This window comes from Microtus oregoni, unplaced genomic scaffold (genome assembly GCF_018167655.1).
Source record: "Microtus oregoni isolate MIOR12 unplaced genomic scaffold, Mior012 000018F_ref0000195, whole genome shotgun sequence".
NCBI lineage: Eukaryota > Metazoa > Chordata > Mammalia > Rodentia > Cricetidae > Microtus > Microtus oregoni.
In genome coordinates this window covers 14851751-14873582 of record NW_024543077.1, presented here as the reverse complement: position 1 = coordinate 14873582, position 21832 = coordinate 14851751, and the positions used below count along the sequence as shown (strand labels likewise).

Below are 21832 nucleotides of genomic sequence, written 5' to 3'. Positions count from 1 at the left end.
CTCTTCCCTCAAAGGAAAATGAGGGGTAGAAAGGGAATCAGTTGCTGGGACAGCAAAGCAGCAGATGCTTGTCCTTCTGCCCCACATCCTGCTCAAACCACTTTAACAAAGTTGTCCAACATGAAGTGTCACTTAGTGGCAGGAATCTGAGGGAAATTACACGAGGGAGCTGCCCTTCAGTAACACCTCCAGTCAAGCTGCCAGGTGGTTCTCAGCATTTCTCTCTGTCCGTCTGTGGTAGAGACACATTATGATTATTCTCAGAGAGCTTTTATTTTCTCCATGTTTTGTTGATTCCAGAATTGTTTCTCTATGGATGTGTTTATAAATCTCTCCTATCCTATGGTTTCATCAGTCTTAAGTGCAGGGTGGCATCAGTGCTATACCTAAATGAAAGAAAGGGAAGATTGTATGTTTTTGGAAGTGAAATTTTAGCATAAACATGAAAAAACAACCTTTAGGGTATAAAGTACTAATAAAATTTTTAGAATCTCCTTAAAACCATATTCCCAGTGTAACCCTTTCACCAGAAAGCAACACCCAAAGCTGGTTTGCTAGTACTCACTTGTGTCCCAACACTTGGGAGACTGAGGCAGAAGACAGTGGGTTCAAGACAGCACAATAGGCCTAAGTTCAATAAAAAAAAAAACTAGCATGGAAACAATACAACCTTAGACAGGAAAGGAAGCTGAGGAGTGGGGAGAGGGAGAGAGGAGGAGAGGGAAACAGAGAAAGAGACAGAGATAGAAAGACCAAAATAACTTATTTCAGCTAAGAAGTCAAAGGAGATATTCCATAAAGAGAGACAGACGTAAGAAGACTGACTTTTTTGATCTTGTCCTTAAGGCAGAAACTCAGGATATAGTCTTGACTGCCTAGAATTGACTATGTGGACCAGACTAGTTTTGAAATCTGCCTGTCTCTGCCTCTCTCAAGAAACTGGAATTAAATCTTTGCTGAAGGCAATCTTTAGTGACATGTTTCTGTTAATTAGATTGGTAACATCCCAACTGAAATTACCTGGTGCAAGTGGAAAGGAAACACAAAACACGCAACAAAACCACTTAGGAGTTTATTAGAGGATATGTGTACAGGAGATTATTAGAAGTCGGTGTGCAGAGAGAGAGGGCTAAAATGTAAACCCAGCTTTTAAAGGCTGCCTAGTGCATGCGCACAGGGGGATGATGTAGCTATATCATATGCAGATGATGGAGCTCACGCATGTGCACAAGGGTTTACATAGCTGTGTCATATGTATGTGATGTAGCCATGCTGCACGTGGGTTCATGCAGGGCCTTTTGAGGTCCCTGAGGCTGCTAGGTATTTTTGCCTGAGGGCTTATCTACACATATGTGGCCCTGGACCGGAAAGTGCCAGCTGTAATAGTCTGTCCCTTTAAGAGACAAGCCATGCACATTCCCTGCAGCCCCTCTCTCTCTCCCTGGCCATCTTGGCTCGCTCTCTCTCTCTCTCTCTCTCTCTCTCTCTCTCTCTGTGTGTATGTGTGTGTCTCCTCTCTCCCCCTCTCCTCTCTTTCTCTCTCTCCTTCTCCCCCTTCTCCCTTTTTTCCTTCCCCTCCATAACTCAACTAATACATATCCAATTCTATTCTGTATAATGTGCCTGTTTATGTGACTCCCACCCGTAGCCTGCTCACCCTGCTCACTGGGCTCGCCGAGGACCAGCTCACCGCCATATGACTGGGGACCAGCCACCTTGGTTTGTGAACCTGCTGCCACTGGAATCCCACAGCAAGCTGCTGGGGGATAGCTGCAAATTCATAACACCAGCCATGTTGGTTGGCTAAAATCATAATACCAGCTAGCAATGATGTGGTGTTTGCTATTCTTTGTGATCCCACAGAAACAAAACTATATGATTTCTCAGTACCAATGTGAGTTTTATAAAATAGTACCCTTGAACTTAATTACTATGACAATTTTTAAAACAATCCCATTATTATGCCTATAAGAATTCTCATTAGAATGTTTTTATTAAAATTTAAATTCAGGTCCCCAGCCCATGGTGTTCTCTTCTAAATCTAAAGATTTCTGTGACACAATCCCTCCATGTGATAGTTAAGTACACATTGCATATTGAAAAACTGGTACTAAGAATTAATGGAAAAGCCCAGCAGTGGCAGTGCACACATTTAATTCCAGCAGTTGGAAGGCAGAGACAGGCAGATCACTGTCAGTTTGTGGCCAGCCTGGTCTACAGGGTGAGTTCTAGGACAGCTAGGACTACACAGAGAAACCCTGTCTGGAAAACATAAACAAATTCACATATTTGTCTAATTAAAAATACACCCCAACTATATTTTATTTCCTTGGTGTTAAATATAAACCTACGCTTGACCTTTTGTCTATGTTAGCTAGCCAGTGTGATCTTCTGTGAATGCTTACCTCATAAAAAGGTTTTCAGGTGTTTTAAAGTACTTAAAACAATTCAGTATTTCTCTTATAAATGAGAATGTGCTCTCTATTGCACTTGAGATAGTTACGTCATGATTTATGATCTCTACTATTTTTAGGACATATTTAAATTAGCCATTGTGAGTCAGGTATCCCAGTGTATTTAATTCATTGATTGCATTGTCTAAACCGCTCCTTGAATTTCTTCTCTGGATATATTACTCCTACTGTCTAAATGATTCATCTTACCAAGCTTTCTAAGGTGACAAGGCCTGTTGCTATCTGGGATAGAATGCTGATGTGAAAGCAAGCCTCAGCTCAAAAACTACTTCCTTTCAATAAAGAGAAAAAGAAAGAACCATCATGTCTAGAACTAGATACTTGGAACTTCAGATCTATCAGACCATATATTGTACCAATGCCAGGTTCAGGAAACAAAGGCGTCCTTCTTCTTGGGGTATGTATTATTTCAGTCACTCTGGGGGGTTACGTACCAGTTCATTTGTATGACGATACACTTGCATAAATATCTCCAGAGGAAAAACTGCTATGAAATTTTGAGGTGTGGGAGGGCAAAGGGAAAGTCTCAATGAATCGGCACTGATCTGATCTGATCTGCAAACATTTGCACCTGTGTTGTAAGAAAGCATGTCACAATGTCATTTTTTTCTATCATACTCAAGATGTTTTAAGGGATTTATTTACTGTGATTTTCTTTGAGAATCAATGATTTAGCCACAAAATATAGTATTTGGGAGTCTTCATCTATAGGCAATATAGCATTTTGTGAAAGTATTATGACTTTTGAAGTCCTTTTTTCTTTATTAAAGTTTTAGCTTTTTTCTTCAATACTTCAAATTTTATAGTTTGAAATGCTTCCAAACTTTGAAATAACTTTTCAGAAATAGGATTTCTATTAGTTTCTTAAGTGGTTTACAAATAACATTTTAATTTGTGATCTGTAACATATCTTCAAAAATTCAACACTCTTCAGAAATGTAGTAGAATATTATGCTAGACAATTACCCTAAGACTGTGTATCTTATATGAAACAATTTGGCACAAACTCCAAGGCCAAAGGGAAATCCTTTCCTTCTATCTAGCCATCAACTCTGCAGTTCTATTTAGATGGAAGAGATCCAACTCCAATGGCATATTTACAAGGCTGGAACGTTTTTAAATGTTAAAATTAAGAGATCAAAGTTTCTAATTACTTGACATTATTTTTAGGCTATGTGTAACAGGAGAAGAGTATATTCTCTTGTCAACTAACAAAACAACTTAGTCCTCTTCAAATGATGAAGCGGGTTAGAGGACATAAAAGTAGTTATCAAAGGGCGTCTTTATCCTGCCTCATGGTATATCTGTTTTATCAAAGGGCATCTTTATCCTGCCTCATGGTGTATCTGTTTTATCAAAGGGCATCTTTATCCTGCCTCATGGTATATTTGTTTTACTTTTAAGAGCTATATATATACAATTTTGAAGAAAGTTACAAATACATAAGATAAATGTAAATCTCTATAACGTTCCTCAGTCGCCCAATTTCCCTCTATTGATGCACTCTGTCCAATGTCTTGGAGGTTCTTCCAATGATAATTCGTGATGTACCAACACATACCAGTAAATGTTCCCTGTCCATCTATTTTTAATTCCCATCTCCCCTTTCTTTCTCATCCTCTTCCTCTCCGTCTCTCTCCTTCCCCTTTCCATGTCTGTCCTTTCCATTCTCTCTCTCCCTCCTTCCATCTAATTTTTTTTTATATGAAAGCCAGTGTGATCATGTTCTTTTCTGTTTCTTGAATTTATAGTCATAAAGTTTGTTCTGAGTCGGTACATAAGAAGGCCATCATTCCAGCTTGTTTCTGCATAGTGATCCACTGTGTAAGGTCATTAAAATCTCCTATGAAGTTCCTTACAATGAGTGATAAGATGCTTTCCATCTTCTACCATCACAAGTAATTGGCAGCAAATATTTGTGTGCTGGTGTTGAATAATAAATGTTATCTGCAGAACAAACACCCAAGCCTTGAGATTTAATCAGGGTCGGAACATTTTCACCTAAGTGAAAGTAGGACCAAATTGCCCTTCATAAAAGCTATATCCACTTTCACTTCCAATAATAATGTATGAGAGGGAATCAAAGTAGCTTATGATTCAGTTATTTCTTTGTAACAGAACAATATTGTTTTTACAGTTTATAAATTAGGAGCAAACATATTTGAAAGAAGGAACATGCTAACAGTGTATAGCAACTAATTCAGTTTTTTAACAAGTGAGAAAATCATATCACAAGAAGCATTTTATTGTTTTGTTCCTTTTTTGTTTTGCTCCTTTTTTATTAGTTCTTTGATAATTTCATACAATGTATTTTAATTATATTCAACTCCACTCAGGTCCATCCTTCCCTTACCTGCCAACGCAACCTTATATCTTTTTTTTTTTTTATCCATCAAGTCCAACTTGTGCTGCCCAAATATATTCTTGGATGTGTGGCCTTCCACTGAAGTGTGATCAATTTACTAGAGGCAATGCTCTTAAAGAAATTAAAAAATTAAATTAAAAAATGTTTTAATTGCCAATAGCTCCTCAGCAAGGGGTGGGACTTCATGTCCCGCTCCCCTCTCTGTGCTGGGATTTGAGCTGGCCTCAGCTTGCACAGGTCTTATGTATACTGCCATATCAACTGTGAGTCTGTGTGTTCTGTGCCCTGCTGTGCCCTGAGCCTGAAGAGAAGGGGGTGTGAGCCCATTTAGGGCTGAGCACTCTGCGGTCTCCTCCTCTCTCCACCTTGACCATTTTAATTAGCATCCACCACAAGAAGCCTGTCAGATGAGAGTTGAGAGATACATCAGTCTGTGGGCCACTTTAACAACTATGACCCTTTGGTAAAATAGCAGTAGTAGAGTCTTCATTATTGAATTATAAAAATAATTGTGCTTTTAATTCATGCATTTCTGGAGAGTGTGTAGTGTGAAGAATGGTATGGAGAAGTAAAGTACAGCAAGCTCAGTCAAGTTTAGAGGTGTGTAAAATGTGCTTATGTTTCTGTTTGATGTTTTGCTTTGTGAGTGCTTTACATCTGAATTATTCTGTGGTTTTAGAATCTTTTCTCGATTCTTTGAGAATCTGACTATGTGAGTACAAGAATGTCCCAGCTTACAGATATACTCCAAGTTTTCGTTTTGTTTTGTTTTGGCACTAATTGATTGTCTTGAAAGGAGAAGATGTGATATAGGGTCCCATTTAGGACAGAATATTTTAGTCTGTTGATTTTCTGCACTTTGGTAAATTGTGGGTCTCTGTGTTAATCACCACCTACTACAAATAGAGGCTTCTCTGATTAATGTTGAGAGATGCATTAAACTATGGATGTAATGATAAATCATTAGGAGTTAATTTATTCTATGTCCATCTAGCAGAATAATCATGCTAGATTCTCCTCTAGAGCCTGTGAGTTGTCTAACAACATTCTTGATCTGAACATGATACCATTTCGTCATGATGGATTTCATCTTGTGGAGAAATATTGAAATCCAGTCAGAAATTAGTTGGTCATTTCCCTCATGATGTTTGCGCCACTTTGCACCAGTGGGCATGTCTTGTCAACCAAACATTAGTACAGCTTGCAGAATTTATAGGTGGGTAAGATTGACAGTTACTTTTCTCCTCTTGTAGTGTCTATTACATTCCAACAATATGAGAGCTAGCCAATAGGGATGAAGCTTCCAGGACAATTCCAGCTTGTTCTATCTTCAGCAATGGGATCTTAGCATCAAATTTGAAGAGTAACCAGTAGCATTGTCAATAATGTGTAATGTTATTCAAATTAATTTTTCTTATTTTACCCAACTGTTTGTCATGCTATTTTGGCTCTAATCTCAAATAGCAGAGTCAAATGTGGCAAAAAAAAAAAAAAAACAACAACTTTCGTCCAGTATTTTACCTTAACGTGGAACTCTAAGGCATAGTTCACCACAGTTATAACAACATCAAATGCATATCACATGAAGATAACACATCTCTTCAATAACAGGCACGAAATATGCTACCATGATTAAACAATTTATTTGACACGTTATTTGAAACATTAAGTACTCTTTCCTCATTCACTATAACACCATGGACATCTTTGCTAATGGAAGAATCAGCATTGTATATGACGCCAAAGCAATAAGTAGTTTTAAGCTTACATGGTCAATTCTTGCTCCAAATCCCCTTTAAATATCAAGTTCATAGTCACAGCTACTTAAAGTTGGCTGTGCATAAGCTGTCCTGGAATTTTACAGATAAATATCTTCTCTTTCAATGAATTTACCTTACAAACGGTTCAAGAGTATAAAGAGAATACATTTTACATCTCTCTGATAAACAAGTTTCCTTGTATAAATTGTAGGAGTCAGGTTTGGGATCATTTGAATAATACATCTCCAGAAGACACTACCATGGTGATAAACTAAAAGGCAATGTTCCAGCCTGCTTTATTGTAGTGACTGGTTTTATATTTTTTTTTATTAAAGCAGAAAAATGACTTTCAAAAGCTTAAGGCTGGAGTGGAATGTTTCCCAAGAAATTATTCCTTGTATGTATTTCTATGATATCATCACAGTTAACCAGATTTAGACTAAATTACTATCCAACACTCATTTCTTGTGTGCACCTTCTGTGAATTTCTTCATCTATTAGTCTTTTAAAAGACTTTAAATTCATCAATGAATAGGACACTTGCCTAATTTGGCACCAATATTTGCATAATCAATCAAAAATTATTCATGCAGAAAGTAGAGGGACAGCTTAAGGACACAGCACATAATTCACATCTGTGAACCCTTGACATTGATGCTCAGGCCCACAGAATCATTCTGATGACTACGCTGTGTTATTAAATGCTCAGACCCACAGAATCATTCCAATGACTGGACTGTGTTATTAAAATGTTTTGAAAAAGCAGTAAAATCCGGGCAGTGGTGGCGCACGCCTTTAATCACAGCACTTGGGAGGCAGAGGCAGGCGGATCTCTGTGAGTTCGAGACCAGCCTGGTCTACAAGAGCTAGTTCCAGGACAGGCTCCAAAACCACAGAGAAACCCTTTCTCAGAAAAAAAATAACAACCTTGTACTGAAAAAGCAGTAAAATATTTCTTTTCCAGAATATGTTAATTTTTTTAAAGCAAACACAAGCAAAGGAAAAAGTTTAAAACACCCAGTTAATTAATTCAGGAGATAAATGTCTATAGAATGTCTTTACTTTCACATAAAGTGATTCATATAGAAAGATCTAGTTTCAACTTATTATCTAGTTTGAACTTATTATTGCTAGCCAAATCATTATTCATTTTAATAATATTATAAAAATATTGCTGAGTACAGTGATGTTGTTTAGTATTGCTTAACTTCTTGCTAATTATTCATAAGTTCTCCAACATGACTATAAAACTCACACCATGTGTGACATTATCACATCACATTATTAATTTGCTACATAAATATAGAGTGTTTTATGTTCATTAGCTCTTCATTTTTGTAATAACCCAGGAAATTAAAACTAGGGTCTTTTTTTTTTTGGTTTTTTTCAAGACAGGGTTTCTCTGTGGTTTTGGAGCCTGTCCTGGAACTAGCTCTGTAGACCAGGCTGGTCTCGAACTCACAGAGATCCGCCTACCTCTGCCTCCCGAGTGCTGGGATTAAAGGCGTGCGCCACCATCGCCAGGCTCAAAACTAGGGTCTTTTTAAAAAGTGAGGAAATTTCAGGTCAATTGAGTTAAACATGTATGGATATATGATTTGCGTGGCTGGGTAAAAACTGAACTGGAAACTGGATCTTTCCATATGAATCACTTTAAGTGAAAGTGAAGTCATTCTAGAGACATTTATCTCTAGAAATAAATCCAGAAGAAATTAATTTAAATACCTACAGGGAAGGCTGAATTTTTTTTTTTTTAGAGAGAATGATATTCTGTTCCCACGAATGGCATATGGGGAAGAATACTCAGTTAAAACAGTTCTGGAAACGTCCTTTGCTCAAACTGGGTCCTGGATGCACAGATATTCACTATACTACAACACAGTAGCCTTTACATGTGTGTAACGCTTCTTTGTATTTTCTTATTATATAAACTTAAGAATGTTCAGATAAATGAATTGCTAAGGTGTTTAATGAAATGTTAAAGGTATTATTTATTTATTTATTAAAAAGAAAAACTATCTTTTTATTATACATACCAGTCCAAGTTCCCACTCCCTCTGCTCTTTCCATTCCCTTCAATTACCCTCCCATCCACTCCTCAGAGAGGTTAAGACACATTGCTTTTGAGAAGGTCCAAGGCCCTCCTTACTATATCTAGACTGAGAAAGGTATCCATGCAAAGAGAATAGGTTCCCAAAAAGCCAATACATGCAGTAGGGATAAATCCTGGTGCCACTGCAAGTGGCCCCTCAGTGTGCCCCAGCCATGCAACTGGCAACCACATTCAGAGGGACTAGTTTGGTTCTAACTTGTTCCTTCCCAGTCTGGCTGGTGTTTGTGAGCTCCCATTACCTCAGGTAGACTGTTTCGGTGGATGAACCCATCATGGTCTTGACCTCTTTGCTCATATTCTCATTCCTTCCACTCTTCAATTGGTCTTTGAGAGCCGGTTCTGTGCTCCAATGTGGGTCTCTGCCTCTGTTTGCATTATTTTCTGGATGAAGGTTCTATGGTGATATGCAAGATATTCATCAGTATGGCTATAGGATAGGGCCATTTGAGGCTCCCTCTCCTCAGCTGCCCAAAGATCTAGATGGGGACATCTCCATGGATACCTGGGAACACCTCTAGAGTCAAGTCTCTTGCCAACCCTAAAATGGCTCCCTTAATTAAGATATATACTTCCCAGCTCCCATATCCACCCTTATTCCATCCCAACCGTTCCATTCCCCCAAGCTCTCCCCATCCTCCCCTTCTCACTTTTTTCTCCCCAACTCCCCTTACCTCCACCCCACCCCCACCCCCAAGTTTCCAATTTTTTCCTGGCAATCTTGTCTCCTTCTAATATCCAGGAGGATAACTATATGTTTTTCTTTGGGTTCACCTTCTTATTTAGCTTCTCTCGGATCACGAGTTATAGGCTCAATGTCCTTTATTTATGGCAAGAATCCACTGAGTGAGTACATAGCATATTAATCTTTTGGGGTCTGGATTACCTCACTCAGGATAGTGTTTTCTAATTCCATCCATTTGCATGCAAAATTCAAAATGTCATTGTTTTTTACTGCTGAGTAATACTCTAATGCGTACATATTCCACACTTTTTTAATCCATTCTTCCATTGACGGGCATCTAGGTTGTTTCCAAGTTCTGGCTATTACAAATAATGCTGCTATGAACATAGTTGAACATATGCTTTTGTAGTATCATAGAGCATCTCTTGGGTATATTCCCAAGAGTGGTATTGCTGGGTCCAGGGGTAGGTTGATCCCAAATTTCCTGAGAAACCGCCACACTGATTTCCAAAGTGGTTGTACAAGTTTGCATTCTCACCAGCAATGGATGAGTGTTCCCCTTACTCCACAACCTCTCAAGCAAAGGCTATCATTGGTGTTTTTGATTTTAGCCATTCTGTCAGATGTAAGATGATATCTCAGAGTTGTTTTGATTTGCATTTCCCTGATGGCTAAATATGTTGAACATTTCCTTAAGTGTTTTTTTTTTGCCATTTGAGATTCTTCTGTTGAAAATTCTGTTTAGTTCTGTACCCAGTTTTTAAAATTGGGTTATTGATAATTTTTATGGCTAATTTCTTGAGTTTTATATATATATTTTGGAGATCAGTCCTCTGTCTGATGTGGAGTTGGTAAAGATCTTTTCCCATTTAGTAGGCTGTCTTTTTGTCTTATTGACTGTATCCTTTGCTTTAAAGAAGCCTAATCAGTTTCAAGAGGTCCCATTTATTTATTGTTGCTCTTAGTGTCTGTGCTACTGGGGTTATATTTAGGAAGTGGTCTCCTGTGCCCTTGCATTGAAGGCTACTTCCCACTTTCTCTTCTATCAGGATTATTGTAGTCGAATTTATATTGAGGTCTTTAATCCATTTGGACATGAGTTTAGTGCATGGCTATAGATATGGATCTATTTTGATTCTTCTACATGTTGACATCCAGTTACTCCAGTACTATTTGTTGAAGATGCTTTATATTTTCCATTGTATAATTTTAGCTTCTTATTGAAAATAAGGTGTTCATAGGCGTGTGGATTAATATCCAGGTCTTTGATTCTGTTCCATTGGTCAACCTCTCTGTTTTTATACCAATACCAAGCTGTTTTCATTACTGTATAATAGAGCTTGATGTCAGGGATGGTGATGCCTCCGGAGGTTCTTTTATTGTACAGGATTGTTTTGACTATGCTGGGTTTTTTTGTTTTTCCATATAAAGTTGAGTATTGTTCTTTCAAGGTCTATCTATATAGATACAGATTGTGTGGGGATTTTGTTGGGATTTGCATTGAATCTATAGATTGCTTTTGGTAGGAGTGCCATTTTTATTATGCTGATCCTACCTATCCAAGAACATGGAAGATCCTTCCATTTTCTGTTATCTTCTTCAATTTTTTTCTCTAAAAACTTAAAGTTCTTGTAGAAAGGTCTTTCATTTCTTTGGTTAGTGTTACCCCCAAGGCATTTTATGTTATTTGTGGCTATTGTGAAAGGTGATGTTTCTATGATTTCTTTCTCAGATTCTTTATCATTTGTGTATAGGAGGGCTAATAACTTTTTGATTTAACTTTGTATCCTGCCACAATACTGAAAGTATTTATCAGCTGTATGAGTTCCCTGGTAGAGTTTTGGGAATCACTTAAATATATTATTATATTATCTGTAAATAATGAAAGTTTGACTTCTTCCTTTCCAATTTGAATCTTGCTGATCTCCTTTTGTTTTCTTATTGCTATAGCCAGAACTTCAAGAGCTATTTTATAAAGATATGGAGAGAGGCTGGCGAGATGGCTCTGTGGTTAAGAGCATTAATTGCTCTTCCAGAGGACCCAGGTTTAATTACCAGCACCCACATGGCAGCTCACAGCTGTCTGTAACTCCAGTTCCAGAAAATCTGACATCGTTATACCAATGCACATGAAATAAAGTTAAATAAAGTTTTTAAAAAAGATATGGAGAGAGTGGACAGCCTTGTCTTGTTTCTGATTTTAGTGGAATCGCTTTGAGTTTCTCTCCATTTAATTTTATGTTGGCTGTCAGCTTGCTGTATATTGCTTTTATTATGTTTCGATATGCTCCTTGTATCCCTGATCTCTCCAAGACCTTTAACATGAAGGGGTGTTGGATTTTGTCAAATGCTTTTAAGCATCTAATGAGATCATCATGTTTTTTTCTTTCCATTTTCATATATTGAACCATCCCTGCATCTCTGGGATGAAGCTGACTATATCATGGTGGATGATTTTCTTGATGTGTTCTTGGATTCAGTATTTTATTTAGTATTTTTGCATATATGTTCATGACTGAGATTTGTCTGTAATTCTCATTTTTGGTTGAGTCTTTGTGTGGTTTCGGTGTCAGTATAACTGTAGCCTCATGAAAAGAGTTTGGCAATGTTCCTTCTCTTTCTATTATATGGAACACTTTGAGGAGTATAGGTATTAGCTCTTGGAAGTTTTGTTAGAATTCTGCACTAAAACCATCCAGCTCTGGGCTTATTTTGGTCAGAAGGCTTTTGATGACAGCTTTTATTTCCTCACAATTTATAGGTCTATTTAAATTGCTCATCTGGTCTTGACATAATTTTGGTATATATTATCTATCTAGAAAAAATGTCCATTTCTTTTACATTTTCCAATTTTGTGGAGTACAGGTTTCTGAAGTATGACCTAATGAGTCTCTGAATTTCCTCAGTGTCTGTTGTTATTTCCCCTTTTTATTTCTGATTTTGTTAATCTGGATGTTCTCTCTCTGCCTTTTGATTAGTTTGGATAAGGATTTGTCTGTCTATTGATTTTCTCAAAGAACCAGCTTTTTGTTTCATTGATTCTTTGTATTCTTTTATTTATTTCTATTTTTTTTATTTCAACCCTCAATTTGATTATTTCCTGTCTTCTACTCCTCCTGCATATGTCTGCTTCTTTTTGTTCTAGAGCTTTCAGGTGTGCTATTAAGTCACTTGTGTGAGCTTTCTCCATAAAGTGGGCACTTAATGCTATGAATTTTCCTCTTAGCACTGCTTTCATAGTGTCCCGTAGGTTTGGGTATGTTGTGGCTTCTTTTTCATTAAATTCTAGAAAGAAATTTCTTTCTTTATTTCTTCATTGACCCAGGGGTAATTCAATAGTTTGCTGTGCAATTTCCACTAGTTTGTAGGCTTTCTGAGAGTAGTGTTGTTAAATTCTAACCATTTAATTGGAAAATATTTTCCCAAATCTTTACTCTGAGGTATTATCTGTCTTTGATGTTAAGGTGTGTTTCTTGTATACAGCAGAAGGTGGGATCCTGTTTTCATATCCATTCTCTTAGCCTGTGTCTTTTTATAGGTGAATTGAGTCCATTGATATTAAGAGATATTAATGACCAGAGGTTGTTGATTCCTGTTATTTTTTGGTGGTAATGGTTGTGTGTTTTCCTTCTTTTAGTTTTGCTGGAGGGAGGTAATTTTTGCATGTTTTTTTTTTGTGGGTGCAGTTAGCTTACTTGGGTTGGGGTTTTTATTCTAGTACTTTCTGTAGGGCTGGATTTGTGGAAATATATTGTTTAAATCTGGTTTGTCATGGAATATCTTGTTTTCTACATTGATGGTGATAGAAAGTTTTGCTGGTTATAGTAGTCTGGGGTTGCATCTATGGTCTCTTATTGTCTGCAGCACATCTGCACAGGACCTTCTGGCTTTCATAGTTTCCATTGGGAAGTCTGTTGTAACACCTTTATATGTTACTTGACCTTTTTCCTGTACAGCTATTAATATTCTTTCTTAATTATGTATGTTTTCTGTTTTGATTATTATATGGAAAATGGGACTTTTTTTCCATCTAGTCTCTTTGGTGTTCTGTAAGCTCCTTGTACCTTCAAAGGGATATCCTTTAGGCTAGGAAAGTTTTCTTCTATGATTTTGTTCAATATATTTTCTATGCCTTTGAGCTGGAGTTCTCCTCCTTCTTCTATCCCTGTGATTCTTTGATATAGTATTTTCATGGTGTCCCAGATTTCCTGGATATTTTGTGGTTAAGAATGTGTTCAATTTAATTTTTTCTTTGACCAAAGAATTGATTTCTCCTATAGTATCTTCAACACCTGAGATTATCTCTTCCATCTGCTGGTTATTCTTGCCTCTGTAGTTTCTGTTCCTCTATCTAGATTTTCCATATCCAGATTGCCCTCAGTTTGCTTTTTTTTTTTTTGCCTCTATTTCATCTCAAGTCTTGAATTGTTTGTTTTGCCTTGTTTGATTGATTTTCTTGGTCTGCTCTGTACTGTCAATATCTATGTCTCAGGGAGCCTCTGAGGTCTGTCTTAGCCTGCTCTCTTGGTCTACTTTCCTGGTTCGCTGTCTTTGTCCACTCTGTGTAGTCACAACTTGTGCTTTAGAATTCCTCTCTTGGTCTTCCCTCTTGCTCCTCTCAGCAGGAACTTTCCTGCTGGCTGACTAGTTAAGCTGAGGCAAATGGGGGAGGGGCCGGGTGTTTTGCCCCACTGTGGAGGGCCTAGAGAGTGAGATGTCCTGCCATGTAGCTGGTCACTCACCTCTTGGTCCTCTCTGTATTGTAGCTAGCTGTGTTTCAGAATTCCAGGAGGATAGGCTAGTTTCAGGCCTAGATGGAGCTAGTAGCTTGCGGAATCCGGTGGATGGGGATGGGTATTGGGGCAGCCTACCTGTAGGAAACTCTCCTGCTGGCTAGAGAAGCCAAGGCAGTTGGGGAGGGACCTGGGTTTTTGCCCCCCTATGGAGGTTTTAGAGAGTGGGGTGTCCCACTGGGTGGCTGATCACTAATGACTGGTCCTCTCTGTATTGTAGCAAGCTGTGTTTCAGAGTTCCATTGAGGTTGCAAGATAGGCCAAAGGTATTTATTCTTAAAGATTCTTTCCCCATGGTTAACTTTAAGGTAACCCATACATGGGATGGAAGCTGCTATAGCACACACTGGGACTCTGATCATCCACGTCATTGTCATTGCTGCTTCTTTGCTGTGCTGTTTCTTGTAGCAGAGCTCAAGCACTCCTCTGTATATTAGAGATCAATCTGTCCCTACAGAAAGATTGGAGCACACACTTAAAAGGATTAATGTTTCCAGGAAGTTCATTTCTATTCATATAGACAATTCTCAATTTGGATTTAAACAGTTGCATGACTCTTAACTATCTTCTTGGTATTAAGATACTAGACAATTTTTTTGGTCTGTTGTTTGTTTGAGATAGAGTTTTCTGTATAACAGTCCTGGCTGTCCTAGAACTCACTTTGTAGAGCAAGTTGGCCTCAAACTCACAAAAATCTACCTGCCTCTGCCTCCCTGGTGCTGGAATTAAAGGCATACACCACCAAACCCAGCTACTGGACTGAGTTTTTGGAATGGACTTTTGACATCATGATGTTGAAAATTCCTTTTTGTATCTCTATAATTCTGACTGATGTTTATATAATACTATATGTTGATTTTATTTAAATGTTTATATTTAAAGATTTTTTTTAACCAAGATTGCACTTGAATAATAAAAAGTCAAATACTGCTGTAAAGCTATAAATGAAGCACAGGTGAAAGGGCCTCCAATGTAAATCTCTTTCAACGTCTTTCTTTAGCTATTACATTCATAACTCAAAGTGTACTAACGTTGCTGTTTTCATTATTCCACTATAGATAATCCTGTATTTCTACCTTTTAAGAAAAATTGGGTTTTGCTTCTGCACATCACTTCTACATATTTTTCTAATTGAACTTATTATTGCTAGCAAATCATTATTCATTTCAATAGGATTGTAAAAATATTGCTAAGTGCAATGATATTGTTTAGTATTGTTTAACTTCTCAATTATTCATGAGCTCTCCAACATGACTATAGAAGTCTTCTCATTATGAACAAACATATCAGGGAATTTATTGGGCCTCTCTCTGTTTCTCTTTTTTTTATTGTGGAGACATTCCTCCTGAACTATGGTCTTCTTGCTCCTGTCTGAACTGTATTTTAGGTATTCTTCAACTCTTCTCTCAATACCATCCTATATTTCCCTATTATCTGTCCTCTGTGCTGAGTTTTTTGTTTGTGTCCTTAACCTTATACTACTGCTTTTGTTGTTGTTGTTGTTGTTCCTCATTTTAATAGATATATGATCTGGTAAATTCCTAAGGAAAAGTTCTTAATAGTAATATTTAAAAAAACTTGTAAATATCATAGCATCTTTAATTTACTCTCTGACTTTATTCAATTTGACTAATATAGAACTCAAGGAGGCTGGTAATCATTTCACTATGACATACATCTGATGACAGTGGAGGGTTCTATAAAATCTCTTTTAATTGATAAGAAAAATGTTCCTCCACAAAAGTAGTTAGATTGCAAGAGAAAATAAAAATGATGTGGAATTTCCCTCTGTATGCTGTGAATACCATTGGTTAATGAAGAAGTTGCTTTGTGCCTGTGATAGGGTAGAGCAGAGCCAGGTGGTGAAAACTAAACTGAATGTTGAAAGAAAGAAGGCAGAGTCAGAGAGAAGCCATGTAGCCCTGCCAGAGACAGAATCTGGAAATTTACCTGGTAAGCCACAACCACATGGCAATACACAGATTAATAGAAATGGGTTAAATTAAGATGTAAGAGTTATCCAATAAGAAACTAGAGCTAATGGGCCAAGCAGTGATTTAATTAATACAGTTTCTGTGTGGTTATTTCGGTTCTGGGCAACTGGGAACAGAACAAGCAGCCTCTTACAACAAATTGGTGCTCCAATGTGTGCTAGGTAAATCTACATAGAACCCAGGAGGGCTTGAAAAAAATCTAGACATTAAAAAACAAAGTTTAATTGTATTTTTTTTTTATTGGCTTTGCTTGCTGGCAGCATGCAGCAGCTCCTTTAAGAAAAGTCTTCCCGATTCAGCAGAAGTAGTAAAAAACAAACAAACGAAATAAAACTGCATAGTTTCAAAATGGTGGCTTCCTGGTCCATGCTGCCAGAACAAACTCTGGCTCGTTTTTGGGGCTGATGCCAAGCACCTACTTTGGGTCTAGAAGCTTATGTGCCCACTCAGGGTCGAGAGAAAAGTAGCTGAGACCATGCACAGGACTCAGCACTCCCTACCTGAGCAGGCAGTGGGATCAGTCTGCTAGGTGTGCATATGCAAAAAAACCATCGTGGATTCCCACTGCCATACACAGAGATATTTCCAGGCCACGCAGTGAGCTACTGACAGATATGGCTTTTTGCTCAGATGAAAAGGGTTTATATGCTGCATGGTGCTACCCAGTGTTGAGGTGCTGAGGATGACTCCCACCTGGCAGTCATAGAACCTGCAGTGGACTACCTTCACCATATTTAAAGCCTGAGAAAGGCGGAGCCAGCACCCAGGGCCATTGAGACCAAGCGCTTAGCATTTTAAAAAGTCATCCTGGTTAGAAAAGGATTACAGATATGCAATAAGTACAGATTCAGACATAAAAGGCCTCTAAATGAGACACAGCATGTTTTTAAAATGTACATAGGCTTGGAGAGACAAAAAAAAAAGAATAGACAGCTATAATAAAAAAGTGTTCGTTGTAGAGAGGCCGCTTGTTCTTTCCAGCTGTCCAGCTAGCTTAGACCCGAAATAATCACACAGAAACTAGTTTAGTTAAATCACATCTTGGCCCTTTAACTCTAGCTTCTTATTGGCTAACTCTTATACCAATTTAACCCATTTCTATTTATCTGTATATCACCATGTGGCAGTGGATTACTGGCAAAGTTTTGGCATGCCTGACTCTGGTGGCAACTCCATGGAGTCCCTCTGACTCCGCTTTTCTTTCGTCCAGCATTCAGTAACTATAATTCTTACTTGATACCTGTTTTTGTTATATATAATTTTACTATGTTAAAGTTAAAATCTTCCTTTTTATTTAGACAGATAAGGGGAAGTGATGTGGAATTCCCCTCTGTATGCTGTGAATATCATTGTTAAGAAAGAAGCTGTTTGGGGCCTGTAATAGGGTAGAGCAGAGCTAGGTGGAGAAAACTAAACTGAATGCTGGGAGAAAGAGGGCAGAGTGAGAGAGAAGTCATGTAGCCTCACTGGAGACAGACGCCAGAACTTTGCCCGGTAAGCTACAGCCACATGGCAATACACAGATTAATAGAAATGGGTTAAATTAAGATGTAAGAGTTAGCTAGTAAGAAGCTACAGCTTATAGGTCAAGCAGTGATTTAATTAATAGAGTTTCTGTGTGGTTATTTTGGTTCTGGGCAGCCAGGAATAGAACAAGCAGCCTCCTACAACATAGAAAAGCTGCTGAGGGTTGACACTGACGAGAAAAAGGTAGAGGGAAGAGGACACTGTGAGAACGAGTGGGACGAGTAGAGTACTGAAAGTTATGTGGGTCAGCAGGAATTTTTTGCAGCCTTATTCATTCTGTGAAGCTTTGGGTAGAGTGGGTACAAAGAGTAAACATATAGTTTAATTTAATCAGAGCAATGATTTTCTTAAGCAAAACTCAAAGACAAAAGAGGGACAAGAAATTAAGCATGGAAAAAATCTATCTTCTAAGTCCTGTAATTTCTTAGCAGTCACTTTGATGTAATAAACTTTTCTTCGTGATGCTAGACAATCTGTGAGGTTTTTTTTAAAGTTTTATTCATTCTAAACACTTTGAATATTTTCCCCCATTTATTCTAAACATTAAGTTTCTCACAAGTGAAAAAGTTATTGAGTATAGCAGGATCTGTGGATCCTAAAAGATTTTCCACATTGTTCGTTATACATATAAAGCCTGTCTCCAGAGTGAATTCTTTAGAACATCATGGCAACAAGAACTGCTGATGGCTTTGAACAATACTTAAATTAGTATATGCATTAAAATTCTTTCCAGTGTAATTTTGTGCATGAGGGTTACAGAAACTGGATGTGCTGGAGATTTTCCCACATTACAGATACTGTGTGAGATCTCTCTACTTGTTAAAATGACAAAAACAAAGAAATGGTTTATATACAATGTTTACATACAAAAGGTTTCTATCCAGTGTGAATGTTTCTACTCTTATACCAAGTGAATCTTGGTATAAGACTTTCTGACAATAGTTACACGCATTAGGCTACTGACTAGTATGAAGTGTTTCAGATCTGTTATGATCACAAGAGCAGCTGAAGGCTTTTCCACAATTCTTATGTGTATAAGGCTTTACTCTCAAGTGAACAATTTTATGCTTGTTAAAGTCAATAGAATGAACAGTTTCCACATCTTTTACACACAAAGGGGTTTTCTCCAATGTGATTTTTTTCATGCAAATTAGGACAAGTTGAAATGTTGAAAGTTTTCCTGTAATGCTTACATGCAAAAGCCTTCTCTCCAGTTTGAACTCTTTCATGAATGTTCAGCTGACATTGTGGAGTTTTCCACAATGTGTACATGCGTAACACTTATCTTCAGTATGATCTCTTTCATGAACCTTACGATAGAAACTGGTGAAGTGTTTTACATAATGCTTACATGAATAAGGCTACAATAAAGTGTGACTTCATTCATGTTAGTTATGACTACTGAGATCACTGAAGGCTTTTCCAAGATGTCTACATACTCAAGATCTTTCTCCCGTGTGATTCTTTTCACGAATGTTCAGGTGATTGGAGGAGGTAAAGACTTTTTCACAATGCTTAAATGTACAAGAATTCTCTTTAATATGAACTCTTTTAATGAGTCTTACAGGAACTGAAATTATTGAAGCCTTTTTTTTTTACAGTGCCTACATGAATAAGGTTTCACTGCAGTGTGACTCCTTCCGTGTCTGTTACAATTACTGGAGTTGCTGAGTGATTTTCCACAATGCTTACATACATAAGGTTTTTTTTTCAGTGTGAATTCATGGATGTTCAGATGATGACACCAGAAAAAGGTTTTCCCACAATGCTTGCATGTATAAATCTTCTGCTTCTCTGTAGTGTGGTTCCTTTCATGTCTGTTACACCTATGGGGGTTGTTGAAGGCTTTCCACAATGCTCATGCATAAGGTTTTTCTGTAGTGTGGCTCTTTTCATGTCTGTTACGGTTACTGGGGTGCTTGAAAGCTTTTCCACAATGTTTACATGCATAAGGCTTTTTTCCAGTATGAATTATTTTATGGATATTCAGATGCGTGGGACAGAAAAAGGCTTTTCCACAATGCTTGCATGTGTAATGCCTCTCTGCCATGTGCATTCTTTCATGAATGCTACAAGCACTGGACGTGGTGAAGGCTTTTCCACAATGCTTACATGCATAAGGTTTCTCTCCAGTGAGAATTCTTCCATGAATGTTTCGATGAGAAGAACGGTGAAGTTTTTTCCACAGTGCTTACACGCATAAGGTTTCTCTGCAGTGTGGCTCCTCTCATGTCTGTTACGACTACTGGGGTGGTTGAAGGCTATTCCACAATGCTTACATGCATAAGGCTTTTCTCCAGTGTGAATTATTTCATGGATATTCAGATGACTGGAACAAAAAAAAGGCTTTTCCACAATGCTTGCATGTATAAGGTTTCTCTGCAGTATGGCTCCTTTCATGTCTGTTATGACTGCTGGGATTGTTGAAGGCTTTTCCGCAATGCTTACATGCATAAGCTTTCTCTCCAGTGTGAATTCTTTCGTGAATGTTTCGATAAGAAGAACGGGTGAAGTTTTTCCCACAGTGTTTGCAGACATAAGGCTTTTGTCCAATGTAACTGCTTTCATGACTGTTATGGTGACTGAATTGGGTGAAGACTTTTCCAAAATGTATATAAGCATATGGCTTCTCTCCTTTGTGAGTTACTTTTTGTTTCTCAAAACATGTTGCATATTTAAATATTTGGCCACACTGCCTACAAATGTACCTTGTCTCTTCAACATGACTTTTTTCATGGTTGGTAATGTTACTGGAATCAATGAAGGATTCTTTACAGAGACTACATACAAATTGTTTCACTTCTGTATTGGTTCCTTCATCATTCTGGCCATATGTGTATCTCATTAAGACATTCTCATTGAGTTTATATCCAGTGTGAGTTCTCTCCTGAGGCTGATCAAAACAGAGACTCCTACAGGCTTCATTACATTGTTGATTTTTACAGGGTTTCTCTTTAGAAGTTTCTAGTACTTGAAGTGATTCAGAATAACTGATATTTTTCCAATGTTTCCGATGTGTAAAAGCTTTTACCACAGCTTCCTTATACAGCGGTGGTTTCTCTCTAGTTTTTTCTCTGAGATACCCATGTAAGGAGAAATGACCAATACTGTTTCTTACATGCAATGGAGTTTCATGAGTCCTTACCCTGGAAGGCATGTCTTTATTGATCATACTCTCTGGAATAGGTTGCTGGTTTTTATCACACTCAGTATGACATTCATATCCATGGTCTTTCTCAATTGACTGAATTCCCATATTCCTGCTGAGATCTTTAAAGTCCTCTTCAACGTTTTCTTCTAATGCCTTTTCTATGGAGACCAGGTTCAAAAATGTTTCCTTCATCACATCGCTGTAGAGCTTCTTTTGACTAGAATCCAACACAGCCCATTCTTCTGAGATAAAATTCCCTGCCACATCCTCAAAGTTTACTGGCTCCATTTCATATTTCTGATGTGTCTCAGTAGCCTCCCAAGAGGCCTGCAGTCAGCAGAACACACAGACGCCTAAAACAAGTCCTCACCAATCTGTGAGTTTTTTAAAAGTGGAATTTCATTTTGGTTTATTTATTTCAAAATTTATACCCTATGCTTTATTTCTGATTATGTTACAAAAGTCCTCTTAGTTGATCTAAGTTTCTTATTTCCTTCTTGCTTGTCTCCCATTTTTTTTTCTGGGAAATTTCCCAAAACTTATCTTTCAACTCCTCTGATGAATTTTTTTGTCTTCAATGTTCCACTTAACTTTTATGATCTTGTTTCCAGTCACCAGATACCATATTTTGACCTCATGTATGCCATCAGTGCCCTATGTTAGTCTCTGAGAAGTTTCAGTATGTGTGCTGGAAGTGGGTTTTCTTCTCTCTGTGCTCTGTCTCTGTGCCTTGTTTCTCTGGGTGCCCCCCTTTTTTACTTTGTCTTTGCTCCCATTTGTCATGTTAAATGATTCCTTCACATCTCTGGTGGCTGATAATCTGTTCAAATGAGCTTAATGATATGTGGATTCATTCCTCTAAGGATGATCTGTCAGAACCATGAGTTGTAGGGCTTTCAACACAGGCATCCTCTCTTGTCCTGATGCACTTCCCTAGAGGGGATACTTTCCATATCCCATCTGAAAGTATTTG

At 37.8% G+C, this 21832-nt stretch overlaps 1 protein-coding gene across 1 annotated transcript; it reads right to left on the bottom strand.

Annotated features, from left to right (window-relative positions):
- Positions 1 to 20019: 20019 nt before the first annotated feature.
- Positions 20020 to 21147, bottom strand: LOC121458659 (zinc finger protein 14-like). The gene has a single exon (XM_041667956.1). It carries the CDS (start codon positions 21145 to 21147, stop codon positions 20020 to 20022), a length of 1128 nt encoding a protein of 375 aa, XP_041523890.1.
- Positions 21148 to 21832: the final 685 nt, after the last annotated feature.